This window comes from Chiloscyllium plagiosum, unplaced genomic scaffold, assembly GCF_037043375.1.
Source record: "Chiloscyllium plagiosum isolate Xiang-an unplaced genomic scaffold, Cpla_swu_hap1 HiC_scaffold_33, whole genome shotgun sequence".
In the NCBI taxonomy this organism is placed as follows: domain Eukaryota; kingdom Metazoa; phylum Chordata; class Chondrichthyes; order Orectolobiformes; family Hemiscylliidae; genus Chiloscyllium; species Chiloscyllium plagiosum.
Window position 1 is genome coordinate 4,153,017 of NW_028270171.1, and position 25,987 is coordinate 4,179,003.

At 42.3% G+C, this 25,987-nt stretch overlaps 1 protein-coding gene across 8 annotated transcripts in view; it reads left to right on the plus strand.

Annotated features, from left to right (window-relative positions):
• Nucleotides 1-25,987, plus strand: part of LOC122542107 (trinucleotide repeat-containing gene 6B protein) — a 175,575-nt gene that overhangs the window by 49,763 nt on the left and 99,825 nt on the right. Inside the window, exon 1 of one of the 8 annotated variants that reach the window (XM_087978223.1) lies at nt 16,308-16,492. The exons of 5 other annotated variants lie outside the window; for them this stretch is intronic. In XM_087978223.1, coding sequence (XP_087834349.1) covers nt 16,488-16,492 — 5 coding nt within the window. In that variant the 5' untranslated portion in view covers nt 16,308-16,487. Of the gene's footprint in view, nt 1-16,307; nt 16,493-16,653; nt 16,942-25,987 lie in introns of those variants that run through there. 2 more of the 8 variants (XM_043679486.2, XM_087978224.1) reach the window with 2 other exon arrangements.

Sequence of the window (25,987 nt, forward strand, 5' to 3'; positions counted from 1 at the left end):
CCGAAGGTGGTTGGGCCTCAGACAGTACCCTGAGGAACTCCTGCAGAGAATTCCTGGAGCTGAGATGACTGACTTTCAACAGCCAAAACCATCTTCCTTTGTGCGAGGTATGACTCCAACCATCAGAATGTTTTCTCCAAGTCCCATTGACTCCATAGTCTTAGAGATGTACAGTACGGAAACAGACCCTTTGGTCCAACACATCCATGTCGACCAGATAGCCTAGCATAACCTAATCTAGTCCCATTTGCCAGCACTTGGTCCATATCCATTTAAACCCTTCCTATCCACAAACCCATCCAGATTCCTTTTAAATGTTGTAATTGGAACAGCTTCCACCACCACCTTTAGCAGCTCATTATATACACGCATCTCCCTCTGCATGAAAATTTGCCCCTCAGGTCCCTTTCAGATTTTTCCCCTCTCACACTAAACCTATGCCCTCTAGTTCAGGACTCCCCCAGCCCAGGGAAAAGATCTTGTCTATTTACCCGATCCATGTCCCTCATGATTTTATAAACCTCTGTAAGGTCATCCCATAGGTTCTGATGCTCCGGGAAAATGGCCACAGCCTATTCAGCGTCTCTTTGTAGTTCAAATCTTCCAACCTTGGCAACATCCTTGTAAATCTTTTCTGAACCCTTTCAAGTTTCGCAGCATCCTTCCGACAGGAGAGACTAGAATTCCAAAAGTGGCCTAACTAATGTACAGTCGTAACTTGACCTCCCAACTCCTATACTCCAACTCTCTCGAATAAAGGAAAGCATACTAAATGCTGCCTTCACTATCTTAGCTACCTGCAACTCCACTTTCAAGGAACTATGAACCTGCACCTCAAGGTATCTTTGTTCAGCAACACTCCCCAGGACCTTACCTAAGTGTACAAGTTGTGTTCTGATTTGCCTTTCTAAAATGCGGCACCTCATGCTTATCTAAATTAAACTCCATCTGCTACTCCTCAGCCCATTGGCCCATCTGGTCAAGATCACATTTAACTCTGAGGTAACCTTCTTCGCTATCCACTACACCTCCAATTTTGGTGTCATCTGCAGACTTACTAACTATACCTCCTATGTTCACATCCAAATCAGTTATATAAATGACGAAAAGTAGTGAACCTCGCACCGATCCTTGTGGCACACCATTGGTCACAGGCCTCCAGTCTGAAAAGCAACCCTCCACCACTACCCTCTGTCTTCTACCTTCAATCCAGTTCTGTATCCAAATGGCTAGTTCTTCCTGTATTCCATGAGATCTAACCTTGTTAACCAGTCCAACATGAGAAACCTTGTTGAAAATGCTTTACTGAAGTCCATGTAGATTGGGTTTTAGAAATATATTAAGGACAAAAGGGTAACAAGTGAGAGAATCAGTAAGGCAGCTTGTGTGTGTTAACACAGGAGATGGGAGAGATACTAAACAAATATTTTGCACCAGTGTTTACTGTGGAGAAGGACAGGGAAGAGTGAAACTTGAAAGGGTTCAGAAAAGATTCACAAGGATGTTGCCAGTTTTGGGCGATTTGAGCTATAAGAAGAGGTTGAATAGGCTGGTGCTGTTTTTCCTGGAGTGTCTGAGGCTGAGGAGTGACCTTCTTGAGGTTTATAAAATCATGAAGGATAGGATAAATAGACAAAGTCTTTTCCCAGGGGTAGGAGATTCCAGAACTAGAGGGCATAGGGTTAGGGTGAGAGGGGAAACAGATAAAAGGGACCTAAGGGGCAACATTTTCACACACAGGATGGTGAGTGTATGGAATGAGTTGCCAGAGGAAGTGGTGGAGGCTGTTACAATTACAGCATTTAAAAGGCATCTGGAAGGGTATATGAATCGGAACGGTTTAGAGGGATGTCGGCCAAATGCTGTCAAATGGGACTAGATTAGTTTGGGATATTTGGTGGGCATGGACAGGTTGGACTGAAGAGTCTACTTCCGTGCTGTACATTCCCTACAGAGATGTGGGAAAATAAATAGTGACAGCTTGAAAAATGTCCATAATATAGAGGAAGTGGTGCTGATGTCTTAAAGTGCATAAAAGTGGTTAAATCCCGAGGACCTGATCAGGTGTACCCTAGAACTCTTGGGAAGCAAGTGAAGTGATTGCAGTGCCCCATGCTGAGGTATTTGTATCATCGATAGTCACAGGTGAGGTGCCGAAGACTGGAGGTTGGCTAACGTGGTGCCACTATTCAAGAAAGGTGGTAAGGAAAAGCCAGGGAACTGTAGACTGGTGAGCCTGACATCAGTGGTGGGCAAGTTGTTAGAGGGAATCCTGAGGGACAGAATATACATGTATTTGGAAAGGCAAGAACTGATTAGGGATAGTCATCATGGCGTTGTGCTTGTGAAATCATGTCTCAAGAACTTGAGTTTTTTGAAGAAGTAATGAAGAGGATTGATGAGGGCAGAGCGGTGGATTCCAGTTTTGCTAGGGCTCCTTAATGCCTCACTCAGTCAAAAATGGCCTTGATGTCTTGGGCTGTCGCTCTCATCTCACCTCTGGAATTCTTTTGTCCATGTTTGAATAAGGCTTTAATGAGGGTAGGAGCTGAGTGGCCCTCATGGAACCCAAACTGGGTGTCAACAAACAGGTTATTGCTGAGCAGGTGCTGCTTGTTAGCACTGTTGACCCCTTCCATCACTTTACTGATGATCGAGAGTGGATTGATGGGGTGGTAATTGGCTAGCTTTGAGTAGACCTGCATTTTATGTGTAGAACATATCTAGCAATTTTCCATATTTTTGGGTAGATGTGTTGTAGCTGTACTGGAACAGCTTGACTTTGGGTGCAGCTAGTTCTGGAGCACAAGGTTTCAGCACTATTATTAGAATGTTGTCAGTTGCTGGTAGCCTTTGCAGCATCCACTGCCTCCAACCATTTCTTGATTTTGTGTGGAGTGAATTAAATTGACTGAAGACTGCCAATTTATCTGATTGGTAACCTATCCAACACATGAAGCATTCATTACACTATATTACTAGTTTACGGTGGCAGAAGTGTGTACCATTTGTAAAATGCGCTTCATTTTTACCACCTATTGGACCAAAATGTACATTGAAAAACACTACGCATAGGTTCTTCTCCAAGCCTGTCATCCTGTTTTGAAAAAATATAGGCTGCTCTTTCTTCACTGTTGTGTCAGTATCCTGGAACTTCTTCCTTAGTGACACTGTATCCGGACTATTCATTGATTCAAGAAAGTGCATCACCACCATTTTTCTCGTCAGCCAATAGGGACAGGCAATATGTCAAGGATATGGTTGGTTAATGAGCTAATTATATAGAAACACAGCTTATTTTCTCTTGGTTTCAAAGATGCCCAATTTTCACTGTTTCAAGTTTTGCAATTTTTCAAGCTCTTGCTGTGTTCATGAGCATTTATCACTGGTTACCTTTTGGAAGAATGGAGACAGTCTTTGAATCTGTATGCTTTATCTGGCTGGTACCACTGGACAATCTGATAAAAATTGGTAACTTGCAATGAATTTATTTTTTGTTGTCCTGTGTCTAGGTGAAGGCCTTTGAGGGAAAATTACAGAATTTCCAGCAGAAATTGAAAGTGCGGCTTTATGGTCTGCCTGGCTAAAACACAATAGCAACCATTGTTACCTGTTTGTCTATACGAGGAGGTAATCATGACCCCTTAATTCATTAAACTCTGCTCTTTCAATCTCAGTCCTGAAACGTATGCATCATTGGGGGTTGCTACACTCCACATTTGCCCTGCGTTCACCAGGAACTTTAAATTTGGGCATTGCTGCGAACAGCGGCTGAAAGAAAAATCATGGTTGGTACTTAAATCCTTTCAATGTATTTATAATAAAAATATCAGCTATGGGAAAGAAAATGTTATTGGTTGATGAAGAAGAGCTATCCCATTGACTAATGAACCCATTCACTGTCCAACTGGCCTTCTGACAAAGGATTTTGAAATAACTTCATGAAGGCTGGTATCCCATCACCAAGTCGCCCGTTACCTACACTTGTACAGTATATGATGTTGATCCTGTAGTGCGCACACCCCTGAAGCTCCTGTTTATATGTCATTTAGGACACCCTAATTGGACCAGGTTAACAGCCCCAATCAAGGAGCTCCTATTAACGAGTTGGATACAGGGATAGAAGGCTCTCTTGCCAAATTTGCAGATGACACAAAAAATAAGCAGCATGGTAAATTGCAATGAGGAAATAAGAACCTTACAAATAGATGTAGATAGGTTGGGAGATTGAGCCAAAATATGGCAAATAACATTTAACCTGGATAAGTGTGAGGTCATGCATTTTGATCAGAAAAATGGGAAGGTGACCTATTATCTAAATGAGGAGAGACTTTGGAATGCTCCAATGCAGCGGGTACTTGTTTCAGTCACAGAAAACAAGCGTGCAGGTACAGCAGATAATAAAGAAAGCGAATGGAATATTGGCTTTTATAGCTAAAGGAATGGAACATAACGGTAAGGAAGTATCGTTGCAATTATGCAAGGCATTGGTGAGACTGCACTGCATAGTTTTGGTCCCCTATTTGAGGAAAGATGTTGTGGCATTGGAGGCAGTTCAGAGGAAGTTCACTAGATTGATTCCAGAGATGAGGGGTTTGTCGTATGAAGAGCGATTGAACAGTTTAGGCCTATACACTCTGGAATTTAGATTGAGGTGAAATCAAATTGGGGTATCCAAGATGATAAAAGATGTGAATAAAATAAAAATGGAGCAGTTGCTTCCTCTTGTAGGGCATTCTAGGATGAAAGGTTTTGTCTTAGGATAAGGGGTAGCAAATTTAAAACAGAGTTGAGGAGAAACTACTACTCCCAAAGGGTTGTGAATCTGTGGAATTTGCTATGCCAAAGTGTGGTGGATGCTGGAACAGTGAGCAATTTTAAGGAGGAGTTAGACAGATGTTTAATTGATAGTGAATTGAAGGGATATGGAGAGAAGGCAGGAAAATGGGTGTGAGGAGCATATCAGCTATGATCGAATGGCGGAGCAGACTCAATGGGCCAATTGGCCTAACTCTTCTCCTATATCTTATGAACTTATGTATTCTGAGAACCACTTGGCCAATGTCGTTCCAATCACTACAACTTTATGCATATTTAAGTTGCTTTTATGGTATGTTAAGATAATCATTAGAAGCAATAATTTGATCAGTTTTTAACTCCGGTCCTATTTACTATTTATCTATGAAGTGGCTATTCACCACATCAAAGATCAACCCTCTGTCATCATTAAATACTGTCTGGATGGAAAACTTTTTAACTCCACTTGCCTCAATGCAAAAACTAAACTGACCACTGTAAATATGTGATCAACTGTTTGTGGATGACTGCAGTAAAGCTGCCCACTTTGCAAAAGGTTTGCAAGCTGCTCTTAATCTTTTCAATTCTGCATACAAGAGACTTAGACTATCCTTCAATGTTCATAAAACAAAACTCTCAAATCCGCACCTGGTCAGCCAAATGTTCTACCTCCATATATAATTAAGGAGTGACTTGGGAATAAGTTGACCACTTGTCATATCTTGGCTGTCACTTCTGTCAAAAGCCAGCATCGATGAGGAGGTTCAACATTTGGGTCAGCTGTGCCTAGTAGGCTTCTACAAACTATGGCAGTAAATATTTGACAACAAAGGCACTGAACATCTTAATGTACAGACACTTGTCATCACGTCAAAGTACAGTGTATCAATGAGACGAACTAGAGAAATTCTATCAGCGTGCCTTCCCTGTATCATAAAGTCGGAAGTAGGGATGTTTGCCGATGATTGCACAATGGTCAGCACCAGTCACGTCACCTCAGACTCTGAAACAGTAGTGCCCAAATGCAATAAGATCTGGACAGTATTCAGGCCTGGGCTGAGAAGTGGTAAGTAACATTCACACAAATGCCAGAGTATGATTATCACTATAAGAAACAATGTAACCACAGCCCCTTAACGTTCAATGGTGTTAGCATCACTGGGAGTTTTCATTGATCAGAAATTCAACTGGACTCACCACATAAATGCAGTGGCTACAAGAACAGGTCAGAGGCTAGGAGCACTGCGATGATTAACTCCCCTTCTGAATCCTGAAAGTCTGTCCATCATCTACAAGGCCCAAGTCAGGAGTGTGATGGAATATTCCCCAGTTGCCTGGATGAGTGCAGCCTCAACAACACTCGTCAAGCTTGACACGGCCCAGGGCAAAGCAGCCTGTTTGATTGGCACTGCATCCACTGCTGACGCTTAGTAGCGACAATTGTACAAGATGCACTGCAGAAATTCACCACATACAGCACTTTCTAAATCCACGACCACTTTTATCTCAAAGGACAAGGGCAGCAGATATATGGGGACATCACCAATTTCAAGTTCGCATCCAAGCCACTCACCATCCTGCCTTGGAAATATATTGGTGTTCCTTCAGTGTCGCTGGATCAAAATCCTGGAATTCCCTCCCTAAGGGCATTGCGGGCCAACCCCACGGCAGGTGGACTGCAGTGGTTCAAGAAGGCAACTCACCCCCACCTTCCCAAGAGGCAACTAGGGACAGGGATAAATGCCAACATTGCACAAAATGAATAAATAAAAAAATGCATCTGTCACATTCTCCAGATTCAATAGGAGGGATGTTGTCCTTGTTGAAACCACCACCACAGGCATTCAGGTGCAACTCCTGTAAAATCAACTTTGTGGATTGTATTGGAGAAAGTGAGGACTGCAGATGTTGGAGATCTGAGACAAAAGTGTGGCTCTGGAAAAGCAAAGCACATCAGGCAGGGTCTGAAGAGCAGGAGAGTTCCGTTGTTTTGCTTATGTGTCCAAAACAGTCTTCCCACCAAGGTCCTGTTTTCTCAATTGTCAAATGGCACAGTCCAAAAATGTGCAGGTTAGGTGAATTGGCCATGCTAAAATTGCCCACAGTGTTAGGTGAAGGGGTAAATGTAGGGGAATGGGTCTGGGTGGGTTGCTCTTCGGAGGGTCGGTGTGCGCTTGTTGGGCCGAAGGGCCTGTTTCCACATTGTAAGTAATCTAATCTAATCTAATCTAATCATCAGCACGGACAAAAGAGCAAGAAGCAAATCCTGCACTTTGGAACCCAGTCTCCCACAGGACATCCTGCTGTTTGAAAATCGGCCTGTTCTGTTGTATAAAGACCCATGTCAGAAACTTGCAACCCTCTGGATGTGATTTTAAAATTGCAAGCCAGCTGGAGATGGCTTGACAGATTAATTTCAACAGGATTACTGCTGGTTTGTAGCCAACAGTTTCAAACTAGGTATCTTCGAGTGATAGGGGTCTTATCACAATATGAAAGCATCTACTTTTATCTATCTTTCCAGTGCTCATATGTATACCTTTTATTTTATTCATTTGAGGGATGTGGGCATCACTGGCTAGCCAGCATTTATCGCCCTTAAGAGGGTGGTGGTGAGGTGCCTTGTTGAACTGCTGCAGTCTGTGTTCTGTAGATGGACACCTCTGTGCCCTGAGGGAGGGAATTCCAAGATTCTGACTCAGCAACTAATGCCTGCAGTTTACCAATTCCAAACGTAGGGGCATATTTGCTTTGTTTGTGATCACAATGAATTGTAAACCTTGATACTTAATGTCATGTTATGGCATTGTCTTGCAGTATGTACGAAATGTCATTATTTTGGAAACTAACCTTTTTTCAGTTGGTATGTTTGGAAAAATTATTATCGTGAGCTATAAAATTGGGTACATTGTGGGTACCTAAAAGAAAACAATCACCGAGTGAGGTTCAATATGTAAATATATAACAAGGTTTAAGGTTTTGAGGAATTGTAGGTGTTATGTGAACCACTAGCATGGTTACAATTCTCCTGAGTTTCTGTATTCTTTCATATTTGTCCACCAAACTTTCAGCCAGAGCAATTCTCTGCCTCAAACTCATGCTCTAACTCTCAAATGCAAGAATCCTCCCTGATTGTACTCGTTTGCAGAGGAAGGTGATATGTCAGTCTTTCTTTCTTTCAGATTTTCAGTCGAAGGAAACAGTCTTTTTTTTTGGAACTAGTTTCAATGAGATTTTCTCTATTTTGACAGTCTTTGAACACATTTTCATTGCAAAATATAAATCATATTAAATATTTGAGAGTCAACCCTGATATCAAAATGAAAATTCAGTGTGAAACATCAATTTGATGGCAAACTCCAAACTAAGCTTGTGTCCTCTGTGCACTAATCTATAGTAGCAAGGCCTAGACAACATATGACACAGGTGAAAAGTTTCTACTTTCCCTGATTCTGATGTTCCCTCGGTAACTTTTGTTGGGATGAAGATCACTGATTCTGAGGTCTTAAAACATGCTAATTCAATGAACGTGCAAATATTACTAAACTAACAATGTTTGTGGTGGCTAAACAATGTTCATCACATTGTCAACAAGCAGATCATGACCAGATGACAATGTTTTTGCTAGAAGTGCATGTGAAACAAAGATTTGAGATTTCAGACAGCTGGGTGAAATCTATCAATGGCCAGGACCTCTGGTAACCCACCATTTAGAGATACATCAGAAGAGGTGATGAACAGAAAGGTCACTGGCTAAGAGGGCCCGGAGAAAACAGAGACCGGTGAAATCTACATCTTTTCAGCCCACTGTTGTCATCTACGTCATTCAAAATGGTCTGCTTATGGTGTGTGTGGGCAATTTTTGATCCACAAGGCATCAGGACAGTCACATTTGCATGAAGTGCCAAAGGGTAGCAGTCCCTGGACAACATGTTTTAGATTAGATTACATTACTGGAAACAGGCCCAACAAGTCTACACCGACTCGCCGAAGTGCACCCACCCAGACCCATTCCCCTACATTTACCCCTGCACCTAACACTACGGGCAATTTAGCATGGCCAATTCACCTAACCTGCACATTTTTGGATTGTGGGAGGAAACCGGAGCACCCGGAGGAAACCCACGCAGACACTGGGAGAATGTCACTGATTTGGAGCTGCAACTCTCTTCACTGTGCACCATTTGAAGAGGAGAGAAGTTTCTGGAATAGCTGTACCAGAGAGTGATCACTCCACATAGTGATAGGCATGCAGAGTGTAAAGATGGCAGGTTAGTGGCTGACCATTCGCCAAAAGGAAAAGAGGTCGCATTTCCAGGAAACCCAGGACTTTAAGCTAGCTGATATGAAATTTTAAATGCCTGTGCGTGAGCAGCAGGATTCTCGGGGGAAAAATACAGTGCCATAATGTCTAAGGACACTCTGGGAAAAGGGGGGATGCTGGTTTGCATTCTAGAAAAGTGATATCAGTTCAAGGGATAAACAGCCTAGTTTGCATCCAAGGTTGAGAGTGCCCTATGGTCCGTTGCCTCCTGGGTGCAAGGGTTCAGGATATAATTGAACAGCTGGATAAACTTATAGAAAGATTAGTAACAAATGGTTGTGGTTTATGTGGGAACCAGTGACATAAGGCGGGACAGCTTGGAGATCTTGCAGGATCAGTTTCAAGGGAGTAGGCTGAAACACGACCTCCAGGGTAGTAATCTTTGGACTACAACCTGTGCCAGGAGCTTCCCATTTTGGGCAAAGGCAAATCAGGGAAGTAAATGTGTGGTCTGAGGGATGGTGTAGGATCACACATGGGAATGGAGGAAACTGTTCAGAAGAGCTGGGCTTCACCTGAGTAGAAATGGAACTAATTTCCTGGCTGAGAGAGTAATAGTGTACTGGGGCTAGATTTAAACTTGTAAGTTAAAGTGGTGGGTTGTCTAATGGGCCACCACTTTATTGTAAGTTTCAGTGAGGGCAAAAGAGAGAAGATGGGGAACAGGGAAAAAGAAGTGAGGGAAGGCTTGAGTGTTGGTAGTGACCATAAATAGTCGCCTTCCAATGGGCCAAAAAAGATAAGGGCAGAGTTAAATCGTTTGTTTTGTATGTAAATGCCCAGAGTATAGTGAACAGAAATTGCTCCAGGTGGATGTGACAGAGTAGCATTGACAGACATGTGGCTCAAGCCAGAACAGGATTGGATACTTAATATCCCAGGTTACCAGGTTTTTAGTAGAATCAGAAAGAGTAAAAAGGGAGCAGTGTTGGTCAAAGAAAATATCATAACCCTTGAACAAGATGCAGTTCCTGAATTAGAAACTAAATGGTTGGAGGTGAGAGACGGGATGGGAGCAATGACCTATTTGGGTATTTATTATCGATCTCCAAATAGTTGGGAGAAAGTAAAAGAGTGCATTTATAGGTAAATTATGGAAATCTGCAGGACAAGTAGGACTGTGATAGTTGGTGATTTTTGATTACCCGAGGGTAGTTTGGGGAAAAGGTAAAACGTGGGGGCAGGGAAGAGGGGAAAATCCTACAATGAGTGCAAGAGAACTTCTTGAAACAGTATATTTCCAGTCCACCAGGGAAAATCAGTGCTGGATCTGGACCTAAAAATTGAGGCAGGCCAAGTGGAGAACATCAGAATGGGGGAGCATTTGGGAAATAGTGATCATGACAAAATAAGGTTCAATATTATGTTGGAAACTTAAGTCAAGCATTGTTTGTTTTTTTAAGGGTGCTCATTTCTGATGAATGTATAAACATACAATTAGGAACAGGCATTGGCAATTTAGTCTCTCTAACTTGCTCTGCCATTTAATGACTGATCATGATTGATCTGATTGTGGTCACAACTTCACATCGTGACAACCATAAGATGTAGGAGCAGAAGTAGGCCAATCAACCCATAGAATCTGCATTTCCACTCAATGAGATCACAACTGATTTGATAACCCTCAACTTCGCTTTCTTGTCTTTTTCCTATAACCCTGATTCCCTTACTGACTTAAAACTTTGAATGCACATTTCGTCAGTGCAAATTCGCTGTAACGCGATTGATGAATGGGGTGGGCAGGGCGCTGTTTCGAAAGCATGAACTTTCAAAACATGTTGGCTCTGACGCAATTACAGTGCCAACATTTTAAATGCTATTTCTAAAGTGTGATTTTTCTATAATGCAGAGTTGCACAAGAATACAACCATCATGTTACAGAAGAACTGACTACTTAATGACCCTGTTTCAACTCGCCTCTGCAGTAAAGAGCTCCACAGAGTCACTGTTCTTTGAGAGAAGAAATTCCCTATCTTCTGTTTTAAATGTGTGACCTCATATTTCTGAGATTATGCCCTCTTGTTCTAGACTGTCCCACAGGAGGAAACAACATTTCTGTTCTATGCTGTTAAGACCCCATAGAATCTGAAATGTTTCAATAATGTTGCCGCATTCTCCTAAATGGCAGTGTGTGGGTCTTCGTTGGCAATCACTCGCTAACGAGTATGATTCTACACTTAGGAAATTCCGTGTCATTGGTAATGGGTTCTGTGGATCCCTCCATGACTGATGAGCCTGATCTTAGAGTTGCACCTCTGACCTCTAAATTGTAGGAAGGCTAATTTTGATGGTATTATGCAAGAACTTTCAAAAGCTGATTTGGGGACAGATGTTCGCAGGTAAAGGGAAGGTTGGAAAATGGGAAGCCTTCAGAAATGAGATAGAGTCCAGAGATAGTATATCCCGATTAGGGTGAAAGGAAAGGCTGGAGAGAATATGGTCCCTCAAAGATCAGCAAGGCAGCCTTTGTATGGAGCCGCAGGAGGTGGGGGAGATACTAAATGAGTATTTTGTATCAGTGTTGACTGGAAAATGACATGGAAGAGCGTGGGAAATCATGTCTCTCAAACTTGATTGAGTTTTTTGAAGAAGTAACAGAGGATTGATGAGGGCAGAGTGGTAGATGTGATCTATATGGACTTCAATAAGGCATTTGACAAGGTTCCCCATGGGAGACTTGTGGAATACAAGGAGAACTTGCCATTTGGATACAGAACTGGCTCAAATGTAGAAGACAGAGGGTGGTGGTGGAGAGTTGTTTTTCAGACTTGGAAGCCTGTGACCAGTGGAGTGCCACAAGGATCGGTGCTGGGTCCGCTACTTTTCATCATTTATGTAAATAATTTGGATGGGAGCATAAGAGGTATAGTTAGTAAGTTTGCTGATGAAACCAAAATTGGAGGTGGAGTGGACAGCGAAGAGGGTTACCTCCGATTACAACGAGATTTTGATCAGATGGGCCAATGGGCTGAGAAGTGGCAGATGGAGTTTAATTTAGATAAACGCGAGGTGCTCATTTTGGGAAAGCAAATCTTAGCAGGACTTATACACGTCATGGTAAGGTCCTAAGGAGTGTTGCTGAACAAAGAGACCTTGGAGTGCAGGTTCATAGCTCCTTGAAAGTGGAGTGCAAGGTAGATAGGATAGTGAAGAAGGTGTTTGGTATGCTTTCCTTTATTGGTCAGAGTATTGAGTACAGGAGTTGGGAGGTCATGTTACGGCTATACATGGCATTGATTAAGCCATAGTTGGAACATTACGTGCAATTCTGGTTTCCTTCCTATGTCAGATGCTGTGAAACCTAAAAGGGTTCAGAAAAGAATAACAAGGATGTTGCCTGGGTTTGAGGATTTGAGCTATAGGGAGAGGTTGAATAGGCTGGGGCTGTTTTCCCTGGAGTGTCAGAGGCTGAGGGGTGACTTTATCGAGGTTTACGAAATCATGAGGGGCATGGATAGGATAAATAGGCAAAGTCTTTTCTCTGATGTGGGGGAGTCCAAAACGAGAGGGCATAGGTTTAGGGTGAGAGGGGAAAGATATAAAAGAGACCCAAGGGCAACTTTTTCATGCAGGGGGTGGTGTGTGTATGGAATGAGCTGCTAGAGGAAGTGGTGGAGGCTGGTACAATTGCAACATTTAAAAGGCATTTGGATGGGTATATGAATAGGAAGGGTTTGGAGAGATATGGGCCGGTTGTTGCCTGTTGGTACTAGATTGGGTTGGGATATCTGGTCAGCACGGATGAGTTGGCCTGAAGGGTCTGTTTCCGTGCTGTACCTTTCTATGACTGTATATAGAATGTAGGGAAATAGATATGATATCTTGAAAAATGTCCATATTACGGAGGAGGTGGTGCTGGATGTCTTGAAATGCATAACAGTAAATAAATCTCCAGGACTTGATCAGGTATACCCTAGAACTCTGAGGGAAGCTGGAGAGGTGATTGCTGGGCCTCTTACTGAGATATTTGTATCATCGATAGCCACAGGTGAGGTGCTGGAAGACTGGAGGTTGGCTAACGTGGTACCACTGTTTAGGAAAGGTGGTAAGGACAAGTCAGGGAACTATAGACCGGTGAGCTTGACGTCAGTGGTGGGCAAGTTGTTGGAAGGAATTCTGAGGGACAAGATTTAAATATATTTGGAAAGGCAAGGACTGATTAGGGATAGTCAATGTGGCTTTGTGTGTTGGAAATTATGTCTCACAAACTTGATTTGAGTTTTTTGAGGAAGTAACAAAGAGGACTGATGAGGGCAGAGCGGTGGATGTGATTGATAAAGACTTCAAGGCGTTCGACAAGGTTCCCCATGGAAGACTGATTAGCAAGGTTAGATCTCATGGAATACAGGAGGAACTAGCCATTTGGATACAAACTGTCTCAAAGATAGAAGGTGGTAGTGGAGGGTTGTTTTTCAGACTGGAGGCCTCTGACCAGTGAAGTGCCACAAGGATCGGTGCTGGGTCCACTGTTTTTCATCATTTATATAAATGATTTGGATGTGAACATAGGAGGTACAGTTAGTAAGTTTGCAGATGACACTAAAATTAGAAGTGTAGTGGACACCAGGTTTCCTCCGATTACAACAGGATCTTGATCAGATTGGCTAATGGGCTGAGGAGTGGCAGATGGAGTTTAATTTAGATAAATGCGAGATGCTGCATTTTGGGAAAGCAAATCTTAGCAGGACTTATACACTTAATGGTAAGGTCCTAGGGAGTGTTGCTGAACAAAGAGACCTTGCAGTGCAGGTTCATAGCTCCTTGAAAGTGGAATCGCAGGTAGATAGCATAGTGAAGGCTGCGTTTGGTCTGCTTTCCTTTATTGGTTAGAGCATTGCATTTATGAGTTGGGAGGTTCTATTGTCTCTGTAAAGGACATTGGTTAGCGTGCAGTTCTGTTTTCCTTCCTATCGGATGGATGTTGTGAAACTTTTAAAAGAGTTCAGAAAAGATTTACAAGGATGTTGCCAGGTTGGAGGATTTGAGCTATAGGGAGAGGTTGAATAGGCAAGGGGTATTTTTCCCTGGAGCATCAGAAGCTGAGGGCTGACCTTAAAGAAGTTTATAAAGTTTTGAGGGACATGGATAGGACAAATAGACAATGTCTTTTCCTTGGGTTGGGGGAGTCCAGAACTAGAGGGCATAGGTTTAGGGTGAGAGGGGAAAGATATAAAAGGGCAACTTTTTCACGCAGAGGGTGGTGCGTGTATGGAATGAGCTTCCAGAGGAAGTAGTGGAGGCTGATACAATTGCAACATTTAAAAGGGTATATGAATAGGAAGGGTTTGGAGGGATTTGGGCTATATACTGGCAAATGGGATATCTGGTCAGGAGAAAGTGAGGACTGCAGATGCAGGAGATCAGAGTCGAGAGTGTGGTGCTGGAAAAGCACAGCCGTTCAGGCGGCATCCGAGGAGCAAGGAGAATTGATGTTTCGGGCATAAGCCCTTCATCAGGAATGAGGCTTGTGGGTCGGGGCTGAGAGATTAATGGGAGGGGGGTGGGGTTGGGGGGAGGTAGCTGGGAAAGCAGTAGTTGGATGACGGTGATAGGTCAAAGGAGGCAGTGAAGGACAGGTCAGAAAGGCAGTGCCGAGTTGGAAGCTTGGGACTGGGAGTAGCGAGAGGACAACTTCTTCAAGGTAGGCAGTAGACATCTGGGATATCAGGTCAGCGTGACGTGTTGAAACGAAGAGTCTGTTTCTGTGATATACGTCTCTGACTATGACAAATTTGGCAAGTGTTTCCAGATTGTGATGTCAGACTATTTTTAAAGCTGCCTCTTCACATCCCTTCTGTGTGGAGAGAGCAGAATGGATTCTGAGGAGGCCTGCTCAGTTGTAAAGAAAGATGCCAAAACCCCCTCCTGTTCCTATTCCAAGAGTGAAAGGACTGAGTCAAACTCCATCGTCTTGGTGCCAGCCTGAAGCCAAGGGCTTTCAGATCTCTTAATCCTGTCCCTGTCTACTCTTACTGAAATGTTTGTGCTGTGTGTGGGTGAGGAGTTGATGCCTTTTTAAATGTGAAATGCTGTTGCACATTAGACAGATTAGTTTTTGACAGCAGTTGGATCTAGTCCCAGTGACAAGGCAACATTTGGGGATCTCCCCATTGCTGAAAATGTGTTGCTGGAAAAGCGCAGTAGGTCAGGCAGCATCCAAGGAGCAGGAGAATCGACGTTTCGGGCATGAGCCCTTCTTCAGGAATCATTCCTGAAGGGCTCATGCCCGAAACGTCGATTCTCCTGCTCCTTGGATGCTGCCTGACCTGCTGCGCTTTTCCAGCAACACATTTTCAGCTCTGATCTCTAGCATCTGCAGTCCTCACTTTCTCTTAGAAGATCTCCCCATTGCTTCAGCTTTCATCTGCCCTTCAGCTGTTCATACCACATGAGTATCTTACACCAATGTTACCATCATGGATTGCTTTGCCAGTATTAATGGTATTGCTGTTGTGACCAAAGGAATGCACAAACCTATTCATCACAGCAAAGTTGCAATCCACAGATAGGAAATTAGCACAGTTCCTACCTATTTTAGTCTTCAAGACAAACCCTCCATGCTTGGTATCAGCCTAGTGAATCTTTGCATCCTTTATTCATCAAAGATGAGATTGGGAGGATGCTTGATTGTAATTCAATGTTGGCAAAGTGGGTCTAGTTTTGCGTGCAGCATTCAGATTTCATCAAAAGGGAAAAAATACAGTCGGTGTTGATCTAAAGAGAGATTTACAAATGAGGCGTTTTCCTTTCATTGTAGCACGCTGGGGAAAGGGCCTTCAACCCTAGCGTACCCTAGAAACTTCCGCCTGAACATATTATTGTGAACAGCACAAAAGTTGTTGCTGCTAATTCACATCGTGTACAGACCAGACAATGGGGAAAGTTCACTTGTGTCTGTGGTGCACTGCAGGCTGAAAGAAACTGGTGCTGCCTATCCAGTGAACAGCTCGATTGCAGCAGGACGGTGGTAAAAGAGTTAATGACGTTGCTAAGTTGCAGGGTGCTCTGGTGCTGTACGCAAAGGGATTAACTTTGCGGGGTTCTACTGCTTGTTAGAACATGCAGCCTCCCTATTGGAGTTCCTCTGCTCTCGGAGAAGGTGGAGTTGAGCATCCTCCTCCTCCTCCTGGTTTGATTGACGGGACCATAGATCACATGAGAGCCTCTCTCTGAAGGTCACAAATAAAAGCTTCCCACAGAAGCTGGCTCCCAAGTTCCTGCCAAAATGGCCGCCACAGTCTCAACTGGCTTTTGAACGTTGTTTTTTAAAAAAAGGAAAAGAATCAGTTTTTTTTTGCTTAATTTTCTCATCTTTGATTTTGCCTCGAATGCCTCAACTTGCTGGATTCTTGCACTGTTGCACTTTATGAGGTTTGTGGTTGAATCTTGTTTCTGTGGCTTTTTTTTTGTAGAAAAGAAACTCTTTCTCCCCCGCCCGCCCCAAAACACTGTTTAGACTGTCTGGCTGCAAGGAGCTAAGGGGCTGGAACCTAATTTTAAAAAAATGCCACAGCCATTTTATGCAGACGGGTGGGAGGGGAGAAAAAAAGATGGTGGCTTTAAAGTTTAAAGATGCTGTTCCTTTGCAAAAGTCAACGAGATTGAAAATTTAGCGAAATGCAGCCATGCTGCAAATTAGCTACTGATGCATTTTCGATCAAGTCTACCGCGACAAACCTGTGAACGCTAAGTTTTTTTTCGAAGCAGTTCGCTATCAACTGCTGTTTATGAGCTCTTGAATTAAACGGTGAGGCAGCAAAGGGAGGATTGCCCTTGCAACCGTCATTTGGCTGCGGAGAGAGGTTTGTTTTTTTTGACGGGTAAGGACGATTTCTAACCAATTGCATTTCTTGTAAACTGCCGAGTAACTGGTTAAACTTACTTAAAGCACTGCGGGAAACTAGCTTATTGTAATTGCAAGGGATTTGTTGCAGTTCAGCGCTGAAAAGCTGTTAATAGGTGGAATTTTAAAATTTTAAACCGGATTGATTTTGAGTGGAGCAGCTAGCCAGCTTTTCTTTTTAAAGAATTGATTTGACAGACAGTGACTCCAAAAGCTGCTACCATGTTTAACTGGCTGTCGAGCCGTCTAACTCTAAAAGCCATGGATGTGAGCACGGCTGGCAGACTCTTGATTCTTTGTGCAAATTATCAAGTTCACAGTGGACTTTAATTTCCTGTAACTGCCACTCTTGAAGGGTTCCTGTGAAATGTGTATCCTAAGTTTTTTTTGAAGGCCATGTAAAGTACGGTATGCCTTGTTTCCGGCTGTCATGCGCTCTGAGGGCTCCCCCCTTCCCGCAGTAAACAATATTGCAAATGGCCTAATAGATAAGAGCAGTTGCCTGCAATTGAGAAATCATAGGCTCGTGTAAATGGTTATATGCAGTGCTTTAATCTGCCTGCCCTTAGTTGTTCAGAGATAGTTGCAATAATAGCGAAAGTGATTTCTTTATAGAAGGAGGGGACTGTCTCCTTATTGCAGGACTCTTGCTTTACAATAGGCAGAAGTGAGGACTGCAGATGCTGGAAGCCACAGTTCAGATTAGAGTGGTGCTGGAAAAGCACAGCAGGTCAGGCAGCATCCAAAGAGCAGGAAAATCGATGTTTCGGGCAAAAGCACTTCATTCGGAATGGAGCTGGTGATGAAGGGCTTTTGCCCGAAACATTAATTTTCCAGTTTCTCGGATGCTGCCTGACCTGCTGTGCTTTTCCAGCACCACTCTAATCTAAACTTTTGCTTTGACTAACAAGTAATTGTAATCAGTGTCCACCATGCTGTGTCTCAGATTCGTTCAGAATACTTTTTATTTTGTCTTAGCAAGTTTTGAGAATAGCTTTGTAGTGCTGCCCTTCTGAAATGAAAGTGTTTGGGATGGGGGAATTAATTCCAGGTTCTTTTAAAATTCCACTTTGAGGGCTCAAAGTCTAGTGTAAGGCACCATCCAAACTGGAAAGAGCGTCACTCAAAACTCGGATTTTTGATGGTATCAATAGACTGTAAGTGAAATATATAAAATTGTGCAATGTGCTTTTAAAAATAAATCTAATGTGGGTAGATCTAGATGTTTGTTTCATTGGGGATAAATGTGCTGAGGTGAAATGTTTTTGTTTGAATGGTATATGTAGGAAATGTAATACCATTGTCACAGTTATGCACACAGTAGTTTACAGGGATCTGCTTTTTAAATCCGATAATTTATGGCATGTGTGGAATTTTCAGTTTACAGTGGGTTGTTTCTTAGGCCATTTGTGCCTGGCAACGAAGTCTGGGACGTCAGTGCTGTATGCTTGAATGCTAATTCAGATATTTGCTGCATCTGTTTGTTTTTTTGATTTCCTATTTTTGAGGAATCATTGCCCCCCCCTAGATTTATATTGCAGTTTAGACTTGAAATCTACTCCCTCTGTCGTATATGTGGAAGCGGATTTCTCCTTTGTGAATGAGCATCAATTTTGAAACTGCTTTTGGGCACCAATACCAATTTTGCACCTTAGCACCGCTTTTGTACAGATTACGTAGTCTTGTATTATCAGATCTTCACTAATGCCACTGATAAAGTCAGTTGATTAGTATGAAAGTAGAGACAGCAAATGCAGTTATGTATGGTTGGAGAGGGGTAAAAAGGCATGAAGTAGCACTGATGAGGGGTAGCCTGTTGGAACTGTCTCAAACCAGTCTGTCCTGCTGATGCTGGATTAGATTGCAGGGGCCTTGAGAAAGCAGCGGCCAAAACAGACTAGAGAACTCCACTCTCAATATTGAAGGCATGAGGGAAGGAACCAGGGCACACACATTTGCTAATGTTAGGTTCCATTGTGATCAACTCCGAGACTAAGCTGTCTTTTGGTCTGAATCAAAATTGCCCAGTTGAGAAGTAGGTCTGTGAAGCTGAAATGCCAGCACCAACAATTGGCCCATAATTTTTTTTTAGCGCTGACTATAGCTGCATATCTGGTCCATTATGGACGGCACGGTGGCACAGTGGTTAGCACTGCTGCCTCACAGCGCCAGAGACCCGGGTTCAATTCCCGCCTCAGGCGACTCTTGTGGAGTTTGCACATTCTTCCCGTGTCTGCGTGGGTTTCCTCTGGGTGCTCCAGTTTTCTCCCACAGTCCAAAAATGTGCAGGTTAGGTGGATTGGCCATGCGAAATTGCCCATAGTGTTAGGGGAATCGGTCTGGGTGGGTTGCGCTTCGGCGGGTCAGTGTGGACTTGTTGGGCCGAAGGGTCTGTTTCCACATTGTAATCTAAACATTCTAATCTGAATGTTGAGTGAACTTTAGAGTTCGGAGGCTGAAATTATCTTGAACAAAATAATGCTTTTTGTACAGAAATGCTCATTGTGTGATCATAACACAAATTAATAACAAGCTGATGTTTATTTGTGTAAGTTTTCAGAATGAGAATATACATGATTGGTATAATTTTAAAAATGCATATTAAGTTAGCCTGTATGCTTTTGTCTCGGACTTGCGTTTGAATTAAATGAAGTGCATTTGTTGTCTTAGCTATTTGGGGTAGCACAGTAGCTCAGTGGTTAGCACTGCTGCCTCACAGCACCAGGGGACCCGGGTTCGATTCCAGCCTCTGACGACTCTGTGGATTTTGCATATTCTCCCCGTGTCTGCGTGGGTTTCCTCTGGGTGCTCCAGTTTTCTCCCACAGTCCAAAGATGTGCAGGTTAGGTGAATTGGCCATTTCAAAATTGTCCATAGTGTTAGGTGCATTAGTCAGAGAGAAATTAGTCTGGGTGGGTTACTCTTCGGAGGGTCAGTGTGGACTTGTTGGGCCGAAGGGCCTGTTTCTACGTTGTAGGGGAATCTAATCTATTGATAAGGAACCTAAATGAAATGAGTGAATGCAGAGGGCGGTGGTAGAGGGTCGTTTTTCAGACTGGAGGCCTGTGACCAACAGTGTTACATAGGATCGGTGCTGAGTCTACAGTTTGTTTGTTGTTTATATAAATGATTTGGATGCGAATATAGCAGGCATGGTTAGTAAGTTTGTGGATGACACTAAAATTTATGGACGGTGAAGAAGGTTATCTAAGTGTAAAAAACAGAATCTTGATCAACTGGGCCATTGTGGGCCAAGGACTGGTGGATGGAGTTTAATTTGTTGCATTTTGATAAGACAAACCAGGGCAGAACTTTCACAGTTAATAGTAACTCCCTGAGGAGTGTTGCCGAGCAGCGCGACACAAGGGTGAAGGTATGTCATTCCTTGAAAATGGTGTCACAGGTGGATGGTGTTGAAGAAGGCATTTGGCATGTTTACCTTCATTGGTCAGAAGAGCATTGAGTGAAGAAGTTGGGGTGTCAAGTCCATGACTGCACAAAACATTGTAGGAGAAAGTGAGGACTGCAGATGCTGCGCTTTTCCAGCAACACATTTTTTGCACAAAACATTGGTAAGGCCACGTCTGGCCTTACAATTTGCTTTGACCTGCTATAGGTATGATGTTATTAAACTGGGAAGAGTGCAAAGAAGATTTACAAGGATGTTACAAAGACTAGAAGGTTTGAGGCTGGATAAGCTCAGACATCTTTCCCTGGAGCGAAAGAGGCTGAGGGATGACCTTATAGATGTTTATAAAATCATGAAGGGCTGAGATAAGGTGATTAGCCAAGGTTTTTGCCCCAGAGTAGGATGCCCAAGACTAGAAGACTTTGGTTCAAGATGAGAAAGGAAAGACTTAAAAGGGGCATAAGGGACTACCTTTCCACACAGGGTGGTATGTGTATATGGGAAGTGGTAGAGGTGAGTATAATTACAACATTTAAAAGATATTATGGATAGGTGTATGGGTGGGAAAGTTTTCAAGGGATATGGGACTAGTTCAGTTTAGGAAACGTGGTCAGCATGGACAAGTTAGGCTGAAGGTCTTGTTTTCATGTTGTATGATTCTATCTTCAACTTCCATGTGAATGTGGCCAACAGAATAAAATTAGAAACTTTTACAGCTAAGCAACTTCAAGCTGAGAAACTGCAATGGTGTAGAAGATACAGCTGAAATATTGGAATGAGGGATCTTGGGAAGAATGTCTGCAAGGAATAACATTCGTACTGAGAGACTGTGCCCATCTCTACCTAGTTTGTTGGGAGGGAAATCTTATCAGCCTTGCCATCCCTGTGTATGCAAGTATAACACTGTCCATGTATCTTAATGTTATTTGTAATGTAATTAATTTGTGATCTAGTAAAGAATTGGGCATAGTTGCTCCGAATCGTTGTGGAAACCTAATTCTATCATTATGTAAAATTTGAGAATTGGAAACTTATTGCACCCATCCTGCCATGTATTCTCAGTTTGTGCAGACTGTCCAGGCAATATCTATTATCCAGCTGTTTAGACAGGAATATGCTATATTAGTAAATGTCTCGTTGACTTTTGTAAGGGTCATGTGAGGACTATTCTGACACAAATGATAGCCAGAAAACACAAGTAACACAGCTGAGTTAAAAGTTAGCATTTGATTTGATTTATTACTGTCAAGTGTACATTTCAGGAACGTTTATTATTTTTGCTTGGAATTGTACTCCTGTATGTGAGAACAAAGGTAGCGTGCTGTTGGTTCATTGTCACGCTGGCATTACAGCTGAGCCCAGATCTGCACTCCTACAGTGTCCAGAGCCATGCACATCTCTGCCAGAGAGAAGTAACTGCAGAAATTATGCCATATTTCTCTAGTAATCCCAAGCCAGGTAATATTGAGGTCAACTTTAGCTTTGGCTAAGATCAGTGACCGAAGCTGAAATGAGATGTGCATTTAATCTCAACCATTGCGAGAGCCATTGTAATTTTTATGATTATCTCTGGAGGCCATTCGCCTTGTTCATGCCAGCTCTTTGAAACAGTTGCTGAATTAGTTTCACTACTTGTTCATTCCCAGTAGACCTGAAACATTTTGCCAACCAAGTATCTAAACAGTTACAATGTGGAAGTTGCTGTTGAATCTGCTTCCACTCCCCTTTCATGCAGTATATGCCAGATTGTTATAACCTTAATATGTAAATAAATTATCATCTGCAGTTGTCTCCAGTAGTTCAGCTCCTGACCACCTTGGGTCCTTTAGCACTGTAAGCATCCCTTTGGGTAACTCGCGTTCTGTTGAGTAAACAACTTCAAAGTAAAATAATTCTCTATCAATACTGACTGCCTCAATTTTTTTTCAAATCAGGGATGGTCCATTAGCAAATAAAAATCTGTAGTTTTGGGTCCAAAAACTTAAATCTCATATCTTATGCTTCCTTGACTTGTAAACGAATCAACATATCAGAACCACAATTTTATATAAGTGAATTTCCATTGTAACACTATTTGTGTTACTGGTTACTGGCCATCAACGGGAGCAAATAGCCCCTAAACACTTCCTTCAACTTTATTCAAGGGAGAGTGGTTATAAAAGTGGCATGGTTTTGATTTGGCTTCATGAATACATTGGAGTCCATGTTTCAGTAAGCTCCCAATATCTGGCTAGCAAAGAGTTTTTTATTTATCACTTGTTTTCTGTGGCAATTTTTGAAGTGCATTTAATGACTTTTATATTGTAAATTACGTAGAGCAGAACAGTTGATTACTGGTCTTGTTAGGTATTTTTCCTTGTGATTCTTACATACATGATGCAGCTGCAATATGCCAACTTCTGTGAACAGCCAAAATTTATTAAGCAAGTACAAGCTTTGGAAGAACCCTTAACACGGCTTTGCAATGGTTGCGAAGCCATTCAAGAGATTACTCTAAACAAGGGAACAGTTGTTCCTTTATACAAAATCTCTCATTGCAGTCAGTAATGCCCACAAGACAACCCACAGTTACATGCCACTCAAGATGCAGTGACCTGATCATATCCAGAAACAATGTAATTTAGATCATTCCTTAATGGCAAGATCTGGTGTAAATAGTTTTTTAGACTTCAGGGAGTAGTCAGAATTCTAACTGCAATGTTCTTATTGATTCTGAACAGGGGATGATAATGCAAATTTTTTACTCTCATCTCCTATTATTCAATGTAATTTTTTTTTTACATGGTACCTGCAAGATAGAGAAACATGTCACCCTACAGCTAGGACATCCAATTTCTTGAAGGTCAGCAGAGTAAATTAACCCCTTAGTATCTCCAGTCTGGTGTGTTCTAGAGTGCAGATGCCATTGAATGTAAATTAAAGCAGCATAAATGAATCCTGGACATGGCAGTTATACTGAAATTCAGCTGATAACATCTAGGCACTTTGCCATGGTCCAGATTTAAAATGTTCTCAGTCTTGACATGGACTTCAATCTGTTGTATGAGCTTCTTGCTCGTTTTTTTAATTAGTGAACTTTCTTCTCCTGCTTCTAATGTGCTGTCCTGTGCACTGCTTTGTTTCCCTCTGTTTTCAGTGTTGAAATCAAAATGGTTCATACTGGATTAAGTTCTCAATTTTATTATCTCTAAACTATGGCAGCTTTTTTTTTCTTCCCTATAATCTATTGTGAACTTCTAAAAATCCAAACTGTATGTTCACAACCTCGGTTTGACAGTACTATTTCCAGCTGTGATTTTGCAACAATACTTACCAAAAAAAAGTTATATTAGCTAGGCATTTCATTTGTAATTGATTCCAGCCGAATTATTTAGAAAATCCACAAAATGAAGAAATTAGAAGCAGGGAAATTAGTGTTTGACCAACTGAAACCAGCAAAATTTAATTCATGGGCCAACAATTCTGCCTGCTGTTTACCTTCAGACAGGTGAGAATGGAATAGCTAGCAATCAATTAATACATGCTCTGAAAGGGTATAGAAGATGGCAAGAATATCACAGGTTTAATACTTAGGGCATAGAATCAAATCATTGATTTTTAAAGCTCATTTAGTTACTGTATCTTATAAACAGCATGGAATTTCCTTAAAATCGGTAAGAGAGCTGTGAATGATTCTAAACTGAGTTACACTAATTGCAGGTTCATAGCTCCTTGAAAGTGGAGTCGCAGGTGGTATGTACCAGAAGGCATTTGGTATGTTTTCCTTTATTGGTCAGAGTACCGAGTACAGGAGTTGGGAGGTCATGTTACGGCTGTACAGGACATTGGTTTAGGCCACCGTTGGAATATTGCTTGCAATTCTGGTCTCCTTCCTATCGGAAAGATGTTATGAAACTTGAAAGGGTTCAGAAAAGATTTGTAAGGATGTTGCCAGGGTTGGAGGATTTGAGCTATAAGGAGAGGCTGAACAGGCTGGGGTTGTTTTCCCTGGAGCGTCGGAGGTTGAGGGATGACCTTATAGACGTTTACAAAATCATGAGGGGCATGGATAGGATAAATAGGCAAAGTCTTTTCCCTGGGGTGGGGGAGTCCAAAACTAGAGGGCATAGGTTTAGAGTGAGAGGGAAAGATATAAAAGAGACCTAAAGGGCAATGTTTTCGCACAGAGGGTGGTGTGTGTATGGAATGAGCTGCCAGAGGAAGTGGTGGAGGCTAGTACAATTGCAACATTTAAAAGGCATTTGGATGGGTATATGAATAGGAAGGATTTGGAGGGATATGGGCCGGGTGCTGGCAGGTGGGACTAGATTGGTTTGGGGTATCTGGTCGGCATGGACGAGTTAGACAGAAGGGTCTGTTTCCATGCTGTACATCCCTATGACTCTATCGTTGAAGTCCATGTAATTTTAAAAAGAAAACAGACTAAAGTCGGATCTTTTTCCTCACTTTTGGTCCTCTTTTGGCAAGCTTTTTAAAAGAAAACAGTAAAAATCTACTGCGTGGCTAAAGCACAAAGCCACTTCGCAGTGGTCAACAAAGATCAGTCCTGTTTTCTGCTAACCTTGTTCTCCAGCTTTTAGTTCGTAGCCCTGGAGGCTATAGCAAGGCAAATTAATATCTATGTACTGCCTAAATGTGAGACGTTTTGATTCTACCCACCTTTTCAGGTAAAAAGTTCCAGAATCTGTCCACCCTTGACTGAAAACGTCTTCTCAATTGTCCTCTGGGCATTCTAACTTGTACCTTAAATCTATGTCCTTGATTATTGACTCCTCTATTGCTGGAAAAAGTGCCTTCTTATCCACACACTCTATGCCTTTCATAACCTTACACATCTCTATCAGGCCCCCTCTCAACTTTTGCGGCTCTGTGGAAAAGAACCCCAGATTATCTAATTTTTCCTTGAAGATCAGACCCACCAAAACAGTCAGCATTCTGGTAGTTCTGCTTTGCACCCTTTCTAATGCTGTTGCATCCTTGCTGTAATGTATTGACCAGAGCTGTGTGCAAAACTCTCAACTGTGATCTAATGTGTATGTTATCAGTTTCACCCTAACTTTTGTACTTCAGCTAATAAAAGAAAATATCCCATATCCTTTCTTAACCACCTTCTCTCCCTGCCCTGCTACCTTCAAAGATCTGTAGATGTAAACACCAAAGTCTCTTTGAAGTCCAGTACTTTCCAGGGTTCTACCATTGATAGTCTAATCCCTTGTCTTGTTAGCACGTGCTGCTCTGCCCAACTGATCAGGCTGTTAATATCCTCCTGCAGTTTATGGCTACCTTCCTCACACTTTATCAATATACTGAATTTTGTACCATCTGCAAATTTCTTGATCGTACCTCGCTACATTAAAGTTCAAATAACACCAAAAAGTCCCAAACACCAAGTCCTGTGTAACTCTACAGGAACCACACTTCCAATTACAGAAATGTTCCTGTACCAAACTTACCAAATATTGTCTTCCCTTGTCCATGCTGACTATCCCTGGTTAATCAGTACCTCTCCAAGCGTAGATAATCTGCCTCTCAGAATTCTTTCTAATTCGGGTAAATGTGATGCGTTCTGGAAGGTCTTCCAGGCAGATGTGAGGTGTGCATTTTGGAAGGTTTA